We start from the raw sequence: 16,820 nt of genomic DNA, 5'->3' as shown, positions 1-16,820 counted from the left end.
GCTCCTAGTAGCCTCCTCATAGTTAGCTCCTCTTAGCTCCTCGTAGCTCCTCTTAGCTCCTCAAAGCCTCCTCGTAGCTCCTGGTAGCTCCTCTTAGCTCCTCAAAGCCTCCTCGTAGCTCCTCGTAGCTCCTCATAGCTCCTAAAAGCCTCCTTGTAGCTCCTCATAGCTCCTCATAGTTAGCTCCTCATAGTTAGCTCCTCATAGTTAGCTCCTCATAGCCACCACTTAGCTCCTCGTAGCTCCTCTTAGCTCCTCTTAGCTTCTCATAGTTAGCTCCTCGTAGCTCTTCATAGTTAGCTCCTCATAGCTCCTCAAAGCCTCCTCGTAGCTCCTCTTAGCTCCTCAAAGCCTCCTCAAAGCTCCTCATAGTTAGCTCCTCATAGTTAGCTCCTCATAGCTCCTCAAAGCTTCCTCGTAGCTCCTCTTAGCTCCTCAAAGCCTCCTCGTAGCTCCTCATAGCTCCTCATAGTTAGCTCCTCATAGTTAGCTCCTCGTAGTTCCTCAAAGCCTCCTCGTAGCTCCCCTGAGCTCCTTATAGCTCCTCATAGTTAACTCCTCGTGGCTCCTCGTAGCTCCTCGTAGCCTCCTCATAGTTAGCTCCTCTTAGCTCCTCAAAGCCTCCTCGTAGCTCCTCGTAGCTCCTCTTAGCTCCTCAAAGCCTCCTCGTAGCTCCTGGTAGCTCCTTGTAGCTCCTCAAAGCCTCCTCGTAGCTCCTCAAAGCCACCTCGTAGCTCCTCATAGCTCATCATAGTTAGCTCCTCTTAGCTCCTCAAAGCCTCCTCGTAGCTCCTCGTAGCTCCTCTTAGCTCCTCAAAGCCTCCTTGTAGCTCCTGGTAGCTCCTCTTGGCTCCTCAAAGCCTCCTTGTAGCTCCTGGTAGCTCCTCTTACCTCCTCGTAGCTCCTCAAAGCCTCCTCGTAGCTCCTCTTAGCTCCTCAAAGCCTCCTTGCAGCTCCTGGTAGCTCCTCGTAGCTCCTCTTAGCTCCTCAAAGCCTCCTTGTAGCTCATGGTAGCTACTCGTAGCTCCTCTTACCTCCTCAAAGCCTCCTCGTAGCTCCTCAAAGCCTCCTCGTAGCTCCTCGTAGCTCCTCATAGTTAGCTCCTCATACCTCCTCGTAGCTCCTCATAGCTCCTCAAAGCCTCCTCGTAGCTCCTCATAGCTCCTCATAGTTAGCTCCTCGTAGCTCCTCGTAGTTCTTCAAAAGCCTCCTCGTAGCTCCCCTGAGCTCCTCATAGCTCCTCATAGTTAACTCCTCGTGGCTCCTCGTAGCTCCTCGTAGCCTCCTCATAGTTAGCTCCTCTTAGCTCCTCAAAGCCTCCTCGTAGCTCCTGGTAGCTCCTCAAAGCCACCTCGTAGCTCCTCATAGCTCCTCATAGTTAGCTCCGCATAGCTCCTCAAAGCCTCCTCGTAGCTCCTCTTAGCTCCTCAAAGCCTCCTCAAAGCTCCTCATAGTTAGCTCCTCATAGTTAGCTCCTCATAGCTCCTCAAAGCCTCCTTGTAGCTCCTCGTAGCTCCTCTTAGCTCCTCAAAGCCTCCTCGTAGCTCCTCATAGCTCCTCATAGTTAGCTCCTCGTAGTTCCTCAAAGCTTCCTCGTAGCTCCCCTGAGCTCCTCATAGCTCCTCATAGCTCCTCATAGCTCCTCATAGCCCCCTCGTAGCTCCTCGTAGCTCCTCATAGTTAACTCCTCGTGGCTCCTCGTAGCTCCTCGTAGCCTCCTCATAGTTAGCTCCTCTTAGCTCCTCAAAGCCTCCTCGTAGCTCCTGGTAGCTCCTCGTAGCTCCTCAAAGCCTCCTCGTAGCTCCTCAAAGCCACCTCGTAGCTCCTCATAGCTCCTCATAGTTAGCTCCTCGTGGCTCTTCATAGTTAACTCCTCGTAGCTCCGAGTAGCCTCCTCATAGTTAGCTCCTCTTAGCTCCTCAAAGCCTCCTCGTAGCTCCTCGTAGCTCCTCTTAGCTCCTCAAAGCCTCCTTGTAGCTCCTGGTAGCTCCTCGTAGCTCCTAAAAGCCTCCTTGTAGCTCCTCATAGCTCCTCATAGTTAGCTCCTCCTAGTTAGCTCCTCATAGCCACCTCTTAGCTCCTCGTAGCTCCTCTTAGCTCCTCTTAGCTTCTCATAGTTAGCTCCTCGTAGCTCCTCATAGTTAGCTCCTCATAGCTCCTCAAAGCCTCCTCGTAGCTCCTCTTAGCTCCTCAAAGCCTCCTCAAAGCTCCTCATAGTTAGCTCCTCATAGCTCCTCAAAGCTTCCTCGTAGCTCCTCTTAGCTCCTCAAAGCCTCCTCGTAGCTCCTCATAGCTCCTCATAGTTAGCTCCTCATAGTTAGCTCCTCGTAGTTCCTCAAAGCCTCCTCGTAGCTCCCCTGAGCTCCTTATAGCTCCTCATAGTTAACTCCTCGTGGCTCCTCGTAGCTCCTCGTAGCCTCCTCATAGTTAGCTCCTCTTAGCTCCTCAAAGCCTCCTCGTAGCTCCTCGTAGCTCCTCTTAGCTCCTCAAAGCCTCCTCGTAGCTCCTGGTAGCTCCTCGTAGCTCCTCAAAGCCTCCTCGTAGCTCCTCAAAGCCACCTCGTAGCTCCTCATAGCTCCTCATAGTTAGCTCCTCTTAGCTCCTCAAAGCCTCCTCGTAGCTCCTCGTAGCTCCTCTTAGCTCCTCAAAGCCTCCTTATAGCTCCTGGTAGCTCCTCTTGGCTCCTCAAAGCCTCCTTGTAGCTCCTGGTAGCTCCTCTTACCTCCTCAAAGCCTCCTCGTAGCTCCTCAAAGCCTCCTCGTAGCTCCTCTTAGCTCCTCAAAGCCTCCTTGTAGCTCCTGGTAGCTCCTCGTAGCTCCTCTTAGCTCCTCAAAGCCTCCTTGTAGCTCCTGGTAGCTACTCGTAGCTCCTCTTACCTCCTCAAAGCCTCCTCGTAGCTCCTCAAAGCCTCCTCGTAGCTCCTCGTAGCTCCTCTTAGCTCCTCAAAGCCTCCACGTAGCTCCTCATAGCTCCTCATAGTTAGCTCTTTGTAGCTCCTCGTAGTTCCTCAAAGCCTCCTCGTAGCTCCTCACATTTAGCTCCTTGTAGCTCCTCGTAGTTAGCTCCTCGTAGCTCCTCATAGCTCCTCAAAGCCTCCTCGTAGCTCCTCATAGCTCCTCGTATCTCCTCTTAGCTCCTCAAAACCTCCTCGTAGCTCCTCATAGCTCCTCATAGTTAGCTCCTCATAGCTCCTCGTAGTTAGCTCCTCGTAGCTCCTCGTAGCTCCTCATAGCTCCTCAGAGCCTCCTCGTAGCTCCTCATAGCTCCTGTATAGTTAGCTCCTCGTAGCTCCTCATAGTTAGCTCCTCATAGCCAACTCGTAGCTCCTCATAATTAGCTCCTCGTAGCTCCTTGTAGTTAGCTCCTCGTAGCTCCTCGTAGCTCCTCTTAGCTCCTCAAAGCCTCCGCGTAGCTCCTTATAGTTCCTCATAGTTAGCTCCTTGTAGCTCCTCATAGCTAGCTCCTCGTAGCTCCTCGTAGCCTCCTCATAGTTAGCTCCTCTTAGCTCCTCAAAGCCTCCTCGTAGCTCCTCGTAGCTCCTCTTAGCTCCTCAAAGCCTCCTCGTAGCTCCTGGTAGCTCCTCGTAGCTCCTCAAAGCCTCCTCGTAGCTCTTCAAAGCCACCTCGTAGCTCCTCATAGCTCCTCATAGTTAGCTCCTCTTAGCTCCTCAAAGCCTCCTCGTAGCTCCTCGTAGCTTCTCTTAGCTCCTCAAAGCCTCCTTATAGCTCCTGGTAGCTCCTCTTGGCTCCTCAAAGCCTCCTTGTAGCTCCTGGTAGCTCCTCTTACCTCCTCAAAGCCTCCTCGTAGCTCCTCAAAGCCTCCTCGTAGCTCCTCTTAGCTCCTCAAAGCCTCCTTGTAGCTCCTGGTAGCTCCTCGTAGCTCCTCTTAGCTCCTCAAAGCCTCCTTGTAGCTCCTGGTAGCTACTCGTAGCTCCTCTTACCTCCTCAAAGCCTCCTCGTAGCTCCTCAAAGCCTCCTCGTAGCTCCTCGTAGCTCCTCATAGTTAGCTCCTCATACCTCCTCGTAGCTCCTCATAGCTCCTCAAAGCCTCCTCGTAGCTCCTCATAGCTCCTCATAGTTAGCTCCTCGTAGCTCCTCGTAGTTCTTCAAAAGCCTCCTCGTAGCTCCCCTGAGCTCCTCATAGCTCCTCATAGTTAACTCCTCGTGGCTCCTCGTAGCTCCTTGTAGCCTCCTCATAGTTAGCTCCTCTTAGCTCCTCAAAGCCTCCTCGTAGCTCCTGGTAGCTCCTCAAAGCCACCTCGTAGCTCCTCATAGCTCCTCATAGTTAGCTCCTCATAGCTCCTCAAAGCCTCCTCGTAGCTCCTCTTAGCTCCTCAAAGCCTCCTCAAAGCTCCTCATAGTTAGCTCCTCATAGTTAGCTCCTCATAAATCCTCAAAGCCTCCTTGTAGCTCCTCGTAGCTCGTCTTAGCTCCTCAAAGCCTCCTCGTAGCTCCTCATAGCTCCTCATAGTTAGCTCCTCATAGTTAGCTCCTCGTAGTTCCTCAAAGCTTCCTCGTAGCTCCCCTGAGCTCCTCATAGCTCCTCATAGCTCCTCATAGCTCCTCATAGCTCCTCATAGTCCCCTCGTAGCTCCTCGTAGCTCCTCATAGTTAACTCCTCGTGGCTCCTCGTAGCTCCTCGTAGCCTCCTCCTAGTTAGCTCCTCATAGCTCCTCATAGTTAGCTCCTCGTGGCTCTTCATAGTTAACTCCTCGTAGCTCCGAGTAGCCTCCTCATAGTTAGCTCCTCTTAGCTCCTCAAAGCCTCCTCGTAGCTCCTCGTAGCTCCTCATAGCTCATCAAAGCCTCCTCGTAGCTCCTCGTAGCTCCTCATAGTTAGCTCCTCATACCTCCTCGTAGCTCCTCATAGCTCCTCAAAGCCTCCTCGTAGCTCCTCGTAGCTCCTCATAGTTAGCTCCTCATACCTCCTCGTAGCTCCTCATAGCTCCTCAAAGCCTCCTCGTAGCTCCTCGTAGCTCCTCATAGTTAGCTCCTCATACCTCTCGTAGCTCCTCATAGCTCCTCAAAGCCTCCTCGTAGCTCCTCATAGCTCCTCATAGTTAGCTCCTCGTAGCTCCTCGTAGCTCCCCTGAGCTCCTCATAGCTCCTTATAGTTAACTCCTCGTGGCTCCTCGTAGCTCTTCGTAGCCTCCTCATAGTTAGCTCCTCTTAGCTCCTCAAAGCCTCCTCGTAGCTCCTCGTTGCTCCTCTTAGCTCCTCAAAGCCTCCTCGTAGCTCCTGGTAGCTCCTGGTAGCTCCTAAAAGCCTCCTCGTAGCTCCTCAAAGCCACCTCGTAGCTCCTCATAGCTCCTCATAGTTAGCTCCTCATAGCTCCTCATAGTTAGCTCCTCATAGTTAGCTCCTCATAGCTCCTCAAAGCCTCTTCGTAGCTCCTCGTAGCTCCTCTTAGCTCCTCAAAGCTCCTCATAGTTAGCTCCTCATAGTTAGCTCCTCATAGCTCCTCAAAGCCTCCTCGTAGCTCCTCGTAGCTCCTCTTAGCTCCTGATAGCCTCCTCGTAGCTCCTCATAGCTCCTCATAGTTAGCTCCTTGTAGCTCCTCGTAGTTCCTCAAAGCCTCCTCGTAGCTCCCCTGAGCTCCTCATAGCTCCTCACATTTAGCTTCTTGTAGCTCCTCGTAGTTAGCTCCTCGTAGCTCCTCATAGCTCCTCAAAGCCTCCTCGTAGCTCCTCATAGCTCCTCGTAGCTCCTCGTAGCTCCTCAAAGCCTCTTCGTAGCTCCTCATAGCTCCTCATAGTTAGCTCCTCGTAGCTCCTCGTACCGCCTCATAGCTCCTCATAGCCTCCTCGTAGTTCCTCATAGTTAGCTCCTCATAGATCCTCCTAGCCTCCTCGTAGCTCCTCATAGCCTCCTCGTAGCTAGCTCCTCGTAGCTTCTCAAAGCCTCCTCGTAGCTCCTCGTTGCTCCTCTTAGCTCCTCAAAGCCTCCTCGTAGCTCCTGGTAGCTCCTCGTAGCTCCTAAAAGCCTCCTCTTAGCTCCTCAAAGCCACCTCGTAGCTCCTCATAGCTCCTCATAGTTAGCTCCTCATAGCTCCTCATAGTTAGCTCCTCATAGTTAGCTCCTCATAGCTCCTCAAAGCCTCCTCGTAGCTCCTCTTAGCTCCTCAAAGCTCCTCATAGTTAGCTCCTCATAGTTAGCTCCTCATAGCTCCTCAAAGCCTCCTCGTAGCTCTTCGTAGCTCCTCTTAGCTCCTCAAAGCCTCCTCGTAGCTCCTCATAGCTCCTCATAGTTAGCTCCTTGTAGCTCCTCGTTGTTCCTCAAAGCCTCCTCGTAGCTCCCCTGAGCTCCTCATAGCTCCTCACATTTAGCTCCTTGTAGCTCCTCGTAGTTAGCTCCTCGTAGCTCCTCATAGCTCCTCAAAGCCTCCTCGTAGCTCCTCATAGCTCCTCGTATCTCCTCTTAGCTCCTCAAAGCCTCCTTGTAGCTCCTCATAGCCCCTCATAGTTAGCTCCTCATAGTTAACTCCTCATAGCTCCTCAAAGCCTCCTCGTAGCTCCTCGTAGCTCCTCAAAGCTCCTCATAGTTAGCTCCTCATAGTTAGCTCCTCATAGCTCCTCAAAGCCTCCTCGTAGCTCCTCGTAGCTCCTCTTAGCTCCTCAAAGCCTCCACGTAGCTCCTCATAGCTCCTCATAGTTAGCTCTTTGTAGCTCCTCGTAGTTCCTCAAAGCCTCCTCGTAGCTCCCCTGAGCTCCTCATAGCTCCTCACATTTAGCTCCTTGTAGCTCCTCGTAGTTAGCTCCTCGTAGCTCCTCATAGCTCCTCAAAGCCTCCTCGTAGCTCCTCATAGCTCCTCGTATCTCCTCTTAGCTCCTCAAAACCTCCTCGTAGCTCCTCATAGCTCCTCATAGTTAGCTCCTCATAGCTCCTCGTAGTTAGCTCCTCGTAGCTCCTCGTAGCTCCTCATAGCTCCTCAGAGCCTCCTCGTAGCTCCTCATAGCTCCTGTATAGTTAGCTCCTCGTAGCTCCTCATAGTTAGCTCCTCATAGCCAACTCGTAGCTCCTCATAATTAGCTCCTCGTAGCTCCTTGTAGTTAGCTCCTCGTAGCTCCTCGTAGCTCCTCTTAGCTCCTCAAAGCCTCCTCGTAGCTCCTTATAGTTCCTCATAGTTAGCTCCTCGTAGCTCCTCATAGCTAGCTCCTCGTAGCTCCTCAAAGCCTCCTCATATCTCCTCATAGCTCCTCATAGCTCCTCATAGTTAGCTCCTCGTAGCTCCTCCTAGCTCCTCGTACCGCCTCATAGCCTCCTCATAGCTCCTCATAGCTCCTCATAGTTAGCTCCTCGTAGCTCCTCATAGCTAGCTCCTCGTAGCTCCTCAAAGCCTCCTCATAGCTCCTCATAGCTAGCTCCTCGTAGCTCCTCAAAGCCTCCTCATAGCTCCTCATAGCCTCCTCGTAGCTCCTCATAGTTAGCTCCTCATAGCTCCTCATAGCTCCTCATAGCCTCCTCGTAGTTCCTCATAGCCTCCTCGTAGCTAGCTCCTCGTAGCTAGCTCCCCGTAGCTCCTCAAAGCCTCCTCGTAGCTAGCTCCTCATAGCTCCTCATAGCTCCTCATAGTTAGCTCCTCGTAGCTCCTCAAGGCCTACTCGTAGCTAGCTCCTCATAGCTCCTCATAGCTCCTCATAGTTAGCTCCTCATAGCCTCCTCGTAGCTAGCTCCTCGTAGCTCCTCAAAGCCTCCTCGTAGCTCCTCATAGTTAGCTCCTCATAGCTCCTCATAGTTAGCTCCTCATAGCTCCTCAAAGCTCCTCATAGCTCCTCATAGTTAGCTCCTCTTAGCTCCTCAAAGCCTCCTCGTAGCTTCTCATAGCTCCTCATAGCTCCTCATAGTTAGCTCCTCAAAGCCTCCTCGTAGCTCCTTGTAGCTCCTCGTAGCTCCTCATAGTTAGCTCCTCGTAGCTCCTCTTAGCTCCTCAAAGCCTCCTCGTAGCTCCTCATAGCTCCTTATTGCTCCTCATAGTTAGCTCCTCGTAGCTCCTCGTACCTCCTCATAGCTCCTCATAGCCTCCTCGTAGCTCCTCATAGCCTCCTCGTAGCTAGCTCCTCATAGTTAGCTCCTCGTAGCTCCTCATAGCTCCTCATAGCTCCTCATAGTTAGCTCCTCGTAGCTCCTCGTAGCTCCTCATAGCTCCTCATAGCTCCTCGTAGCTCCTCATAGTTAGCTCCTCGTAGCTCCTCGTAGCTCCTCATAGCTCCTCGTAGCTCCTCATAGTTAGCTCCTCGTAGCTCCTCATAGCTCCTGATAGCTCCTCATAGTTAGCTCCTCGTAGCTCCTCATAGCTCCTCATAGCTCCTCATAGTTAGCTCCTCATAGCTCCTCATACCTCCTTATAGCTCATCATAGCTCCTTATAGCTCCTCGTAGCTCCTCATAGCTTCTCATAGCCTCCTCGCAGCTCCTCATAGCCTCCTCGTAGCTCCTCGTAGCTCCTCATAGCCTCCTCGTAGCTCCTCATAGCCTCCTCATAGCTCAACATAGCCTCCTCGTAGCTTCTCGTAGCTCCTCGTAGCTCCTCATAGCCTCCTCATAGCTCCTCATAGCCTCCTCATAGCTCCTCGTAGGCTCCTCATAGCCTCCTCACAGCTCCTCATAGCCTCCTCATAGCCTCTTCATAGCTCATCATAGCCTCCTCATAGCTCCTCATAGCCTCCTCAATCCTCAATGTGCATTCAAAGAATTTGGATATCCTTCAAAATGGCACACTGAAATCAACAACCAGGTCACTGCTGGAGGATGGAGTAGTCGAGGGGGCGAACATTTGAGAAACGAGAAACGGCATATGAGTGGAATGAACCAATGACAATTTCGAATTACATAATGTAATTCAAACTAATTGGTTGATCTAAAAAACCTGATGTCAGGTTTTTACAAAAAGTCCTACAAGCGTCAGATTTCCATGCATTACAGTGAAATGTAAGTAGCGCTGCAAACAGACTTGTTGTACTTGCCTCCTTCCGGTCCCATCAGTCCTATCAACATGTGACTGAACACCATCTGTACTGGTTGTCTCCCCATTCTGTCCCGTTTTAAGGGATGAAGATAAGACGTGAGCTGAAGCGTCACTGATCGTTGAAGGGAAAGTGATTAAAGCTGCTGCTGTCACTTTGCCAGGACAAAACTGCTCAACGTTATTTTACCGCACTGAGCTACCCGAAGGAGTCGGTAACAGACGCCGGCTGGTCGATAGCAGCAGACTGCACCCGACCTCGTTCCCGCTCCACTCTTTGTTCTGCAGGAGGACCGTGTCCGTGTCTGTCCTGCTGGATAAGTCTCTGTGACAGAGGAGCTTCAGAGGAGCTTTGATGTCTGTAGCTGTTGTGGTTTTGGGAATTTACAGAATAAATAACAGTAGGAACATCTAACGGCAGAGCTGTTCAGTTGGCAGTCTGGTTAGTTTGTCTGCGCTTTAAGAACACACGCTAAATGACGAAAGAAAGATCCATTTACGGAAGTCTTTCCGGCATGATTACTTCTGTGAACAAGTCTTTAAAATTCCTCACACACACAAAAACAGGAATTTTTTCCTACGATGTGAGGGTCTAAGGACAGAGGGTGTCGTATTTTCATACTGATATTCTGTAAAAACTGTGAAGTCCACTGAGACAAATGTAACATTTGTGATATTGGGCTATATAAATAAACATTGATTGATTGATTGATTGATTGATTGATTGATTGATTGATTGATTGATTGAAGTAAACGCATTTTAAACCGTGTATACATTGTGTTAATGCCTCCATTCCATTTTACTTTAAAACATCTACTTTCACCAAAATACGGCTGCCTGGCTGACCATTGGACTTCAATCCTTATGTTTTACTGTTAAAGTTAGGGTTTAAAAGTGATGCTAGGAAGGACATTAAACAGTTTACTGTCTTTTGATATTGAAAAAAAAATGTATACGTTTTTTTAGGTTTTAGAGTAGAAATTATGTGATATTGAAAACTGTCCGTTGTTAAATTCATTGAAATCTAATATAAACCTATTATTAGTGGGTTTTCTTATTGGGGCAAAGTGTTTGGTTTGAGTGTAATTTTGATATGAAAATGTGAACCATTGACCAAAAGCAACATATAGCTGTGTCGCTAAACCTGCAAGCCTCTTTCCGTGGCAGATATATTCAAATATATTCCGAATATACAGTACAGGCAAACTATTGGATCTAAAAGCACATTTTAGTTGAAAAATAGAAGAAGTGCCACAGCCTTTGCCATGTTTGCAATGTATACTTATCTTTTTATAATAACGCAGAAAGTTGACCATGTTATTTAACCCTATAAATAATATACTATAGGTATATCTAATACACTGACTGTTCATTCATAATGTTTTTATGTGGTTCTGAAAGGAAGACCTACATTCAAAGATCTCCTAAACCCCCATCCTTCAGTCCGCACTGAGCTTCAAAACACTTTTTTTTGCCTCCCCTACCTTATCTAGCCCCCCCTCCCCCTTCCTATCTATCTAACAGCATGTTAGTCTTGTTTCAGGGCTGCTAAATCCAATACCTCAACACAGCCTTCTCTTTGAAGGCCCCCCTCCCCCCCACTCCAAACACACACTAACACATTCATATACATGTAACTGCCCCTTCACCCCTCCTGCTCCGACTAAAAGCTCCCTCTCTTCTCTCTTTCTATTCGAAGTGACAGTGACGCTGTTTTATCAGCCCTGGATATGTGTGTGTGTGTGTGTGTGTGTGTGTGTGTGTGTGTGTGTGTGTGTGTGTGTGTGTGTGTGTGTGTGTGTGTGTGTGTGTGTGTGTGTGTGTGTCTAATGTGTCAGTCAGGTTGTGAAGATCAGGGCAACAATTACAGCTTTCTGCTCCGCTGGGCCTCACACACACTTTATACTGTCACTGGATATTAGAGTTAACGGGAGGGTGTGTGTGTGTGTGTGTGTGTGTGTGTGTGTGTGTGTGTGTGTGTGTGTGTGTGTGTGTGTGTGTGTGTGTGTGTGTGTGTGTGTGTGTGTGTGTGTGTGTGTGTGTGTGTGTGTGTGTGTGTGTGTGTGTGTGCGTGCGTGCGTGCGTACGAGCGTGCGCCAATCTCAAGGTTGTGTTTGTGCTGCTGTATGAAGGACGGCTTCACAATTTGGAAAAACAACTTTGCGATCATACTGACTAATATTGCAATATAATTCACGACATTGGAGGCAATGATCCCTTTAACAGCTAACCAATCAACAATGGTATTTTGACACATACTGTTTAACAAATATTGCGCCTCCTGTTATTTAGACAATGCATAATTTCAGCATTTCAATTTCATGTTGATAAACTGTTCAGGTCTTCCTGTCTTCAACAGTGTTGTGTTTTTCTGACATACACATCCTTAAACTAATCACATATTTTGTTTCTGCTTCTTTTTGTATGTGTGTTTGTGTCTGTGTTTGTGTGTTAGGTGCGAGCGTTGCGACCGCAGCTTCACACAGGCCACTCAGCTCAGCCGCCACCAGCGACTCCCCAACGAGTGCAAACCTGTGAATGAGAGCAGCGAGTCCATCGAGGTGGACTAACCCTCCGACTGTTCCCGGACCGACACGCTCCAGCGGCTACCTCTGAAAACGCATCTTCCTCACTCTGTGTTTCCTCTCCGTCCACAACAAGCCGGCATATTTATCACCCAAAAACAAAGATTTTTAAATGTATCCATTCCATAGAAGATACACCCGAAAATTCAAACTGTATGTTTTACTAAGAATTGATATAACAGCCATTTAAGTGACTTCCAGGAATCCATTTTATTGGAAAGTACCTATAAACAAATAAAGCTTTTGAATGTAGTTTTTGGATATGCTAACACAGGAATGGTATGGTATGTATACATACAGCTTAAACGAGAATGAGAAAGCTGGACAAAATTTAAATATTGAACTATAGGTAGAAGGTACTAAACAAAAAGTAAGAACAAAAACATTATCTTCACCAGGATGACTGATCCGACTGACTGACCCTAACCCTAACCCTAATGAAATAGTTTTGAAAGAGACTCCAAAACACGTAAATGGTATACAACTTCAGGCGCTTCACTACGTATTATGTGAATGCGGCTTTACACCAACATTGCGGTGGCAGACAGGTGCAAACGCATGACAATGGCTAACTTTATAATCTCCGAATGACAGCATGGCTCCGGTCCCAGCGGTGTGCGGCACTTTTTAGTGTCCCTGTTTGTGTTGTGTTTTGAGCTGCTAGCAGAGTTTTGTATTTGCGGCGTAAACATGCAGTGCTTTTAGTAAAAGCTGCGCATGTTTCGTGAAGTTGGTGAAGATGTTACCTCATTTGCATGAGTTTTGGCACATTTGTGTTTTTATATTTGCACCATTTTCGAAACTACAGCCTTTTCTCCTAATTGGAAATGTTTTGGGCCGCGTAACGCGTTTGCACCTGTCGGCCACCTTAATAATTCTCTGCAAAAATACTTTGAGTACATGGTAAAATAGAAGTGTATCCAATCTGTAACAGATATATAAAAGCTTCAACAAATGTCTGTAGAAGTAATTGTGACGGTTCATTAAATCCATTCCATGATTAGACTAAATATTAAATATGAATACATACCATGACAGGCTACTGCATTTGTTATTAAGTATGTAGGTATTTATTCTATACTGAAACAATTACAATAGTATTTTTTGATTGTAAGTCATTCACAATTAATAGATACAAATTAGATTGAACTGCTTCTGTGTGGACAGATATAATGGAAAGACATCATTCTTTAAGAGCGGTTTCAGATTTAGCCGGCTACATGTTGACTTACTGACTGACTGACTTCTGGACAGGAGAGACATTAAAGCCACATTCATCCTGCTGAAGAGAATCCAGATTCAACCATACCAAAGAAAACCTTTTTTTTCTCCAGCAGAGAAAATGAACTTTCGCATGAAGCGGTTGGACTTACGAACTTTTGGAATCGGACATTTATTGGAGACTTTTTGGGAATCCTGTCAGGTTTCCCTCCAAAGAATTCTTTCTTGAAACTGGGACAAGAACAATGAAATACCAAAAAAAAGCAGACTGACCGTCTGTCTGTAGCTTTACTTCTCAGTTTCTTTTTTTGCCACAGCGATGCCAAAGGAGGGCGCGACCAAAGCAAATGCACATGGAGCAACTACACAAACCTCTGAGGACCACGCTCCACTTTTACATTGAAAATCAACTAAATAAAATGACAAGGAGTATGTATTGTAAAAAAAGAAAAGAAAATAATGGACAAAACCAACATAAATTATATTTATCTTTTTTCTCATGCTTTGGGCACTATTGTTTTTGAATTATTTTATTTAATGTTGGCAGATGTAAAGATGGCGACGAAAGGAAGGAAAAACTGAAGAGATTATGGATGTGATTTCTTATAGAAATAATCCTGCAGTTTATAAGAAAATGTGTTAAATATGAAGTTGACACACCATGTGTTCAAAAATGTTTTGTTTTGACGGTCAACTTTTCTATTTCTTTCAATTCAGATTAAAGTATACGGATGACATCTAATCATCTGAGGCACAAACATCATACCAAACTAAAAGGGCATATGTTTTTTGGTTTCTCTTATGATACATGTTGGTCTCATAGAGTATATTTGCAGTGCAATGCAAGTTTGAATCCTTTCACAAGCACTCTCAGATGTGTAAATATTGTCATTACTATACACTTTGTATCCAAATGAGTGAGGGTAAAGCACAGTTATTACTGAATACCAAATAGGTTTTTGTGCCTGAGAGTTAAAAAAGCTTTAATAATGTATGACTTCTTTTCCCAAATAGCTTGGTGGATGTTAATCTACAATTCAAACCAAAACACAAAGGGGTGTTTCACTGCAGAATTATGTTTTCTTTAATCTGATAAATGCTTGTAAGAGTTCATAAGCAGCTTTATTCAGTGGCAAAGAATAGTTTGTTTAATCATCATGAAAACAAAGTCTCCATCTCCAGCTGTTCAAAGTAATTCATACAAATGAATGCAACTTATGAAAAGTGAGAAATATCTGATGCCAGAGGTTGACTTAAAAGCTGAGGTGCCAAGCCTGGTTAAGAGAGGGTCTAAATATGAAATGGGTCCTCTACATGTCTAGTTAACCAACCACATCCAACACATCCTCCCCTAAAGAGTTCCCTCTCCCTTTGTCCCCTCCAAAAAACTCAGTGGTAAACAAACGTTTTTGATACTTATACGTTTTTTTCAGTCGGATGATCTCCACATATTAAAAGCACTTTTCTGATAGTTGAAGCGTAAATGTCATCAACAGAAGTAAAAATCTAACATTAGTCTAAAAACAAACTACAACACGGTCGCGCATCACCAATGCTAAGCTAAAGGTGGCTAATGTTCAGCCTGATGACGTTTTGTAGTCCCATGTAGCCACTTGTTTGTAACCGCCATTTTTTCCCCCAGAAAGTCACAAGTGGGGTATTGACTGACGTATTTAATGTTGTACAACAAGATGTTAACATCTCTTAAGCTATCTAGCCTAAATCCCATTGACTTTCAGAGGGGAGAACTGGAAATGCAAAATAGTAAATCATTTCGGGTTTTAAGGACTCATTCCTGCAACCCTGTATTAGTGCCTCATCTGAGTCGACAAGTTGATGCAGAGAGGGACACACTGCATCAGGAGGTCACACATCATTTCCCTCACATGTGTGGCAGTGTCATCAGTTTCCCATTTTAACATATTGAGAGTTTATTCCCAAAACGTGTATATGTAACTAATAAAACATATTAATACAGTTAAATGTATTTCCATTTAACAACTCAGTGATGAGAAAACAAATCCTGCTGTAACTGAACATGTTGCTCTCTAAACTCTTACAGGCGTGTTTGTGTTCCTGAAAGTAAAACCTCTTTTTATTCAGAATTCAGATTGAACTAATGCTGTATATATGGAAAAAGGCCAACTATGCGCCTGTTATATGATCTGTAGGATCAATGGTACTGAGGTGAAATACATTTGAGTTAAACACAAATGTGAATGTGAACCAGAGCTCTGAGCAAATTCACGTTGTGTTCATGTGTCAGGATCCAGAGGACAAGAACAAGAAGAGAGTCTAAAATGTCATGTGTTTCCCATTAAGACACAAAAAGGAGTGGTCATACAACCTGGTGACATGTTAAATTAAGCTCATGTGCAAGCTACAGTTGGGTTTGATACAAAAAAATGTGTTAAAAACAAACAGAAATCTTTAAAAACATGTCTAAGTGTCTTGGAGGTAAGCTTATAATAGATCAGGTTCTTCAGAAATGTTCAAAGTCATTCTGGGAAATGTAGGAAATCTTATGAAGTAGAAGTTGTGTAGACTTTAAGGACCAAGTTGGAATTAAGTCTGTTAACATTCGGTCATTTTCCTCTTAATGTGAAAAAGTCCAACATCCAAATCTGATGTGGCATCATTCCCAGAGTGGTGCAGCGATGTCGATTTGTGTTTAGTTATCCAAGCAGATCTAACCAACACTCTTCCCTAAACATGCCATCTCCCTCTGTTCCCAAGGCCATGCCCCCGAATTGATTCAACTGAAACAGTCAAATCTAAATTAAGATAAACCAACTTAGTCATGTCATTTACACACTAAACTACAAGAACTGCATTTTCTGTATATTCTGCATATATACATTACATGTTACACATACTCTGAATGTGTTACTCACATGTTAATTCTGAGTCGTATTTTACACTCCAGTACATTAGAAACGGCTGTTTTTATCGCTAATGGAAGCTTTGTGCCTTCACGAGCATCATATATACTGACGTATTTAATTTCGTAGATCAAACCATGACATTCTCATTTCAGGCTTTTAAATAATAATGCATTCATAAAAGTTACTTTGAAACTAAGGAACCGGGAATGCTGAAATACTAGGTAGTTCTGGGTTTAGGACTCATTCCTTAACCACTCTGTAGAAAATAGTAAAAAGACCCTAAGTCATGCAGCATTCCTTTCCCTTGAATGAAATGAAGACCGCTCTGGGATCGACTGAACACAAACTGAATCTTGCTCTGACCTCCTGATGACGATAATCATGTATTCTGGAATATTACTGACCAAGGAAAATCTTCATTCCAAATGGAAAGACTCTTATAAATCAATTTTTGACTCGATCTTGTTGCATGATTTCTCTGCCCCCCCCCCCCCTTTTTCTAAATGAATGACAAAATGAGGTCAAAAACCAAAAAGACGTTGTTCCATTGGAAATAAAGCTGAAACCCAGTTTTGATTCTTTACAGTCTCTCTCTGTGGTTTTATTGTTCATCCATGAGTTATGCACAGAAACAAAAAGAAGACAAAGAAGATAAAGGTTTCAGATTGCTAAATACTTTTTACCAGATGAAATTGATGATTGGAGAAGAAAAGTCCTAATAATTGAGAATAAAACTCATCTAGTTATTGATCCATACATTCTATAATCAATACGATCAGTTGCTTGAAACCTCTAATAGTCAGAACATCTACACCACACGTTTCACCAATAATTGACATATTCCTCTTATACCATTCTTACGACTTGAAATAGATATATTTACATTTTTGCAATGTTTTTTAACTTAAATTCTGGCCATTTACTACACATTACTAAGGCGACCGACAGTTGAGAAGATCAGATGTAAGATCTGATGTAAGCTAGCTATCTAATTTAGCTAATAGTGATTTCAAACATACTGATAAAACACAGAGACAGTTGGTCAACTTTGTAATCGCTGAACGTCAACAAGCTCTCCAGTGCTTCCAGTTGTGTTTTTATTAGTGCTGGGCAAGAATTACAATGAATTCATCTCAATGAACCGCGTGATTTTCTGCGATTAATCGCAT

At 45.6% G+C, this 16,820-nt stretch overlaps 1 protein-coding gene across 4 annotated transcripts in view; it reads left to right on the top strand.

Annotated features, from left to right (window-relative positions):
- Nucleotides 1–16,232, top strand: part of prdm6 (PR domain containing 6) — a 157,877-nt gene extending 141,645 nt beyond the window's left edge. For all 4 annotated transcript variants that reach the window (XM_079690585.1, XM_079690584.1, XM_079690587.1 and 1 more), the window contains exon 9: nt 11,416–16,232. In XM_079690585.1, the coding sequence (XP_079546711.1) occupies nt 11,416–11,530 (115 nt within the window). In that variant the 3' untranslated portion in view covers nt 11,531–16,232. The remainder of the gene's footprint in view (nt 1–11,415) is intronic.
- Nucleotides 16,233–16,820: the final 588 nt, after the last annotated feature.

The sequence above is a fragment of the Notothenia rossii genome (assembly GCF_949606895.1).
Source record: "Notothenia rossii genome assembly, chromosome: 6".
Taxonomy (NCBI): Eukaryota; Metazoa; Chordata; class Actinopteri; order Perciformes; family Nototheniidae; genus Notothenia; species Notothenia rossii.
Note: the sequence above shows the minus strand (reverse complement) of the source record. Positions and strands in the feature narration are given on the sequence as shown.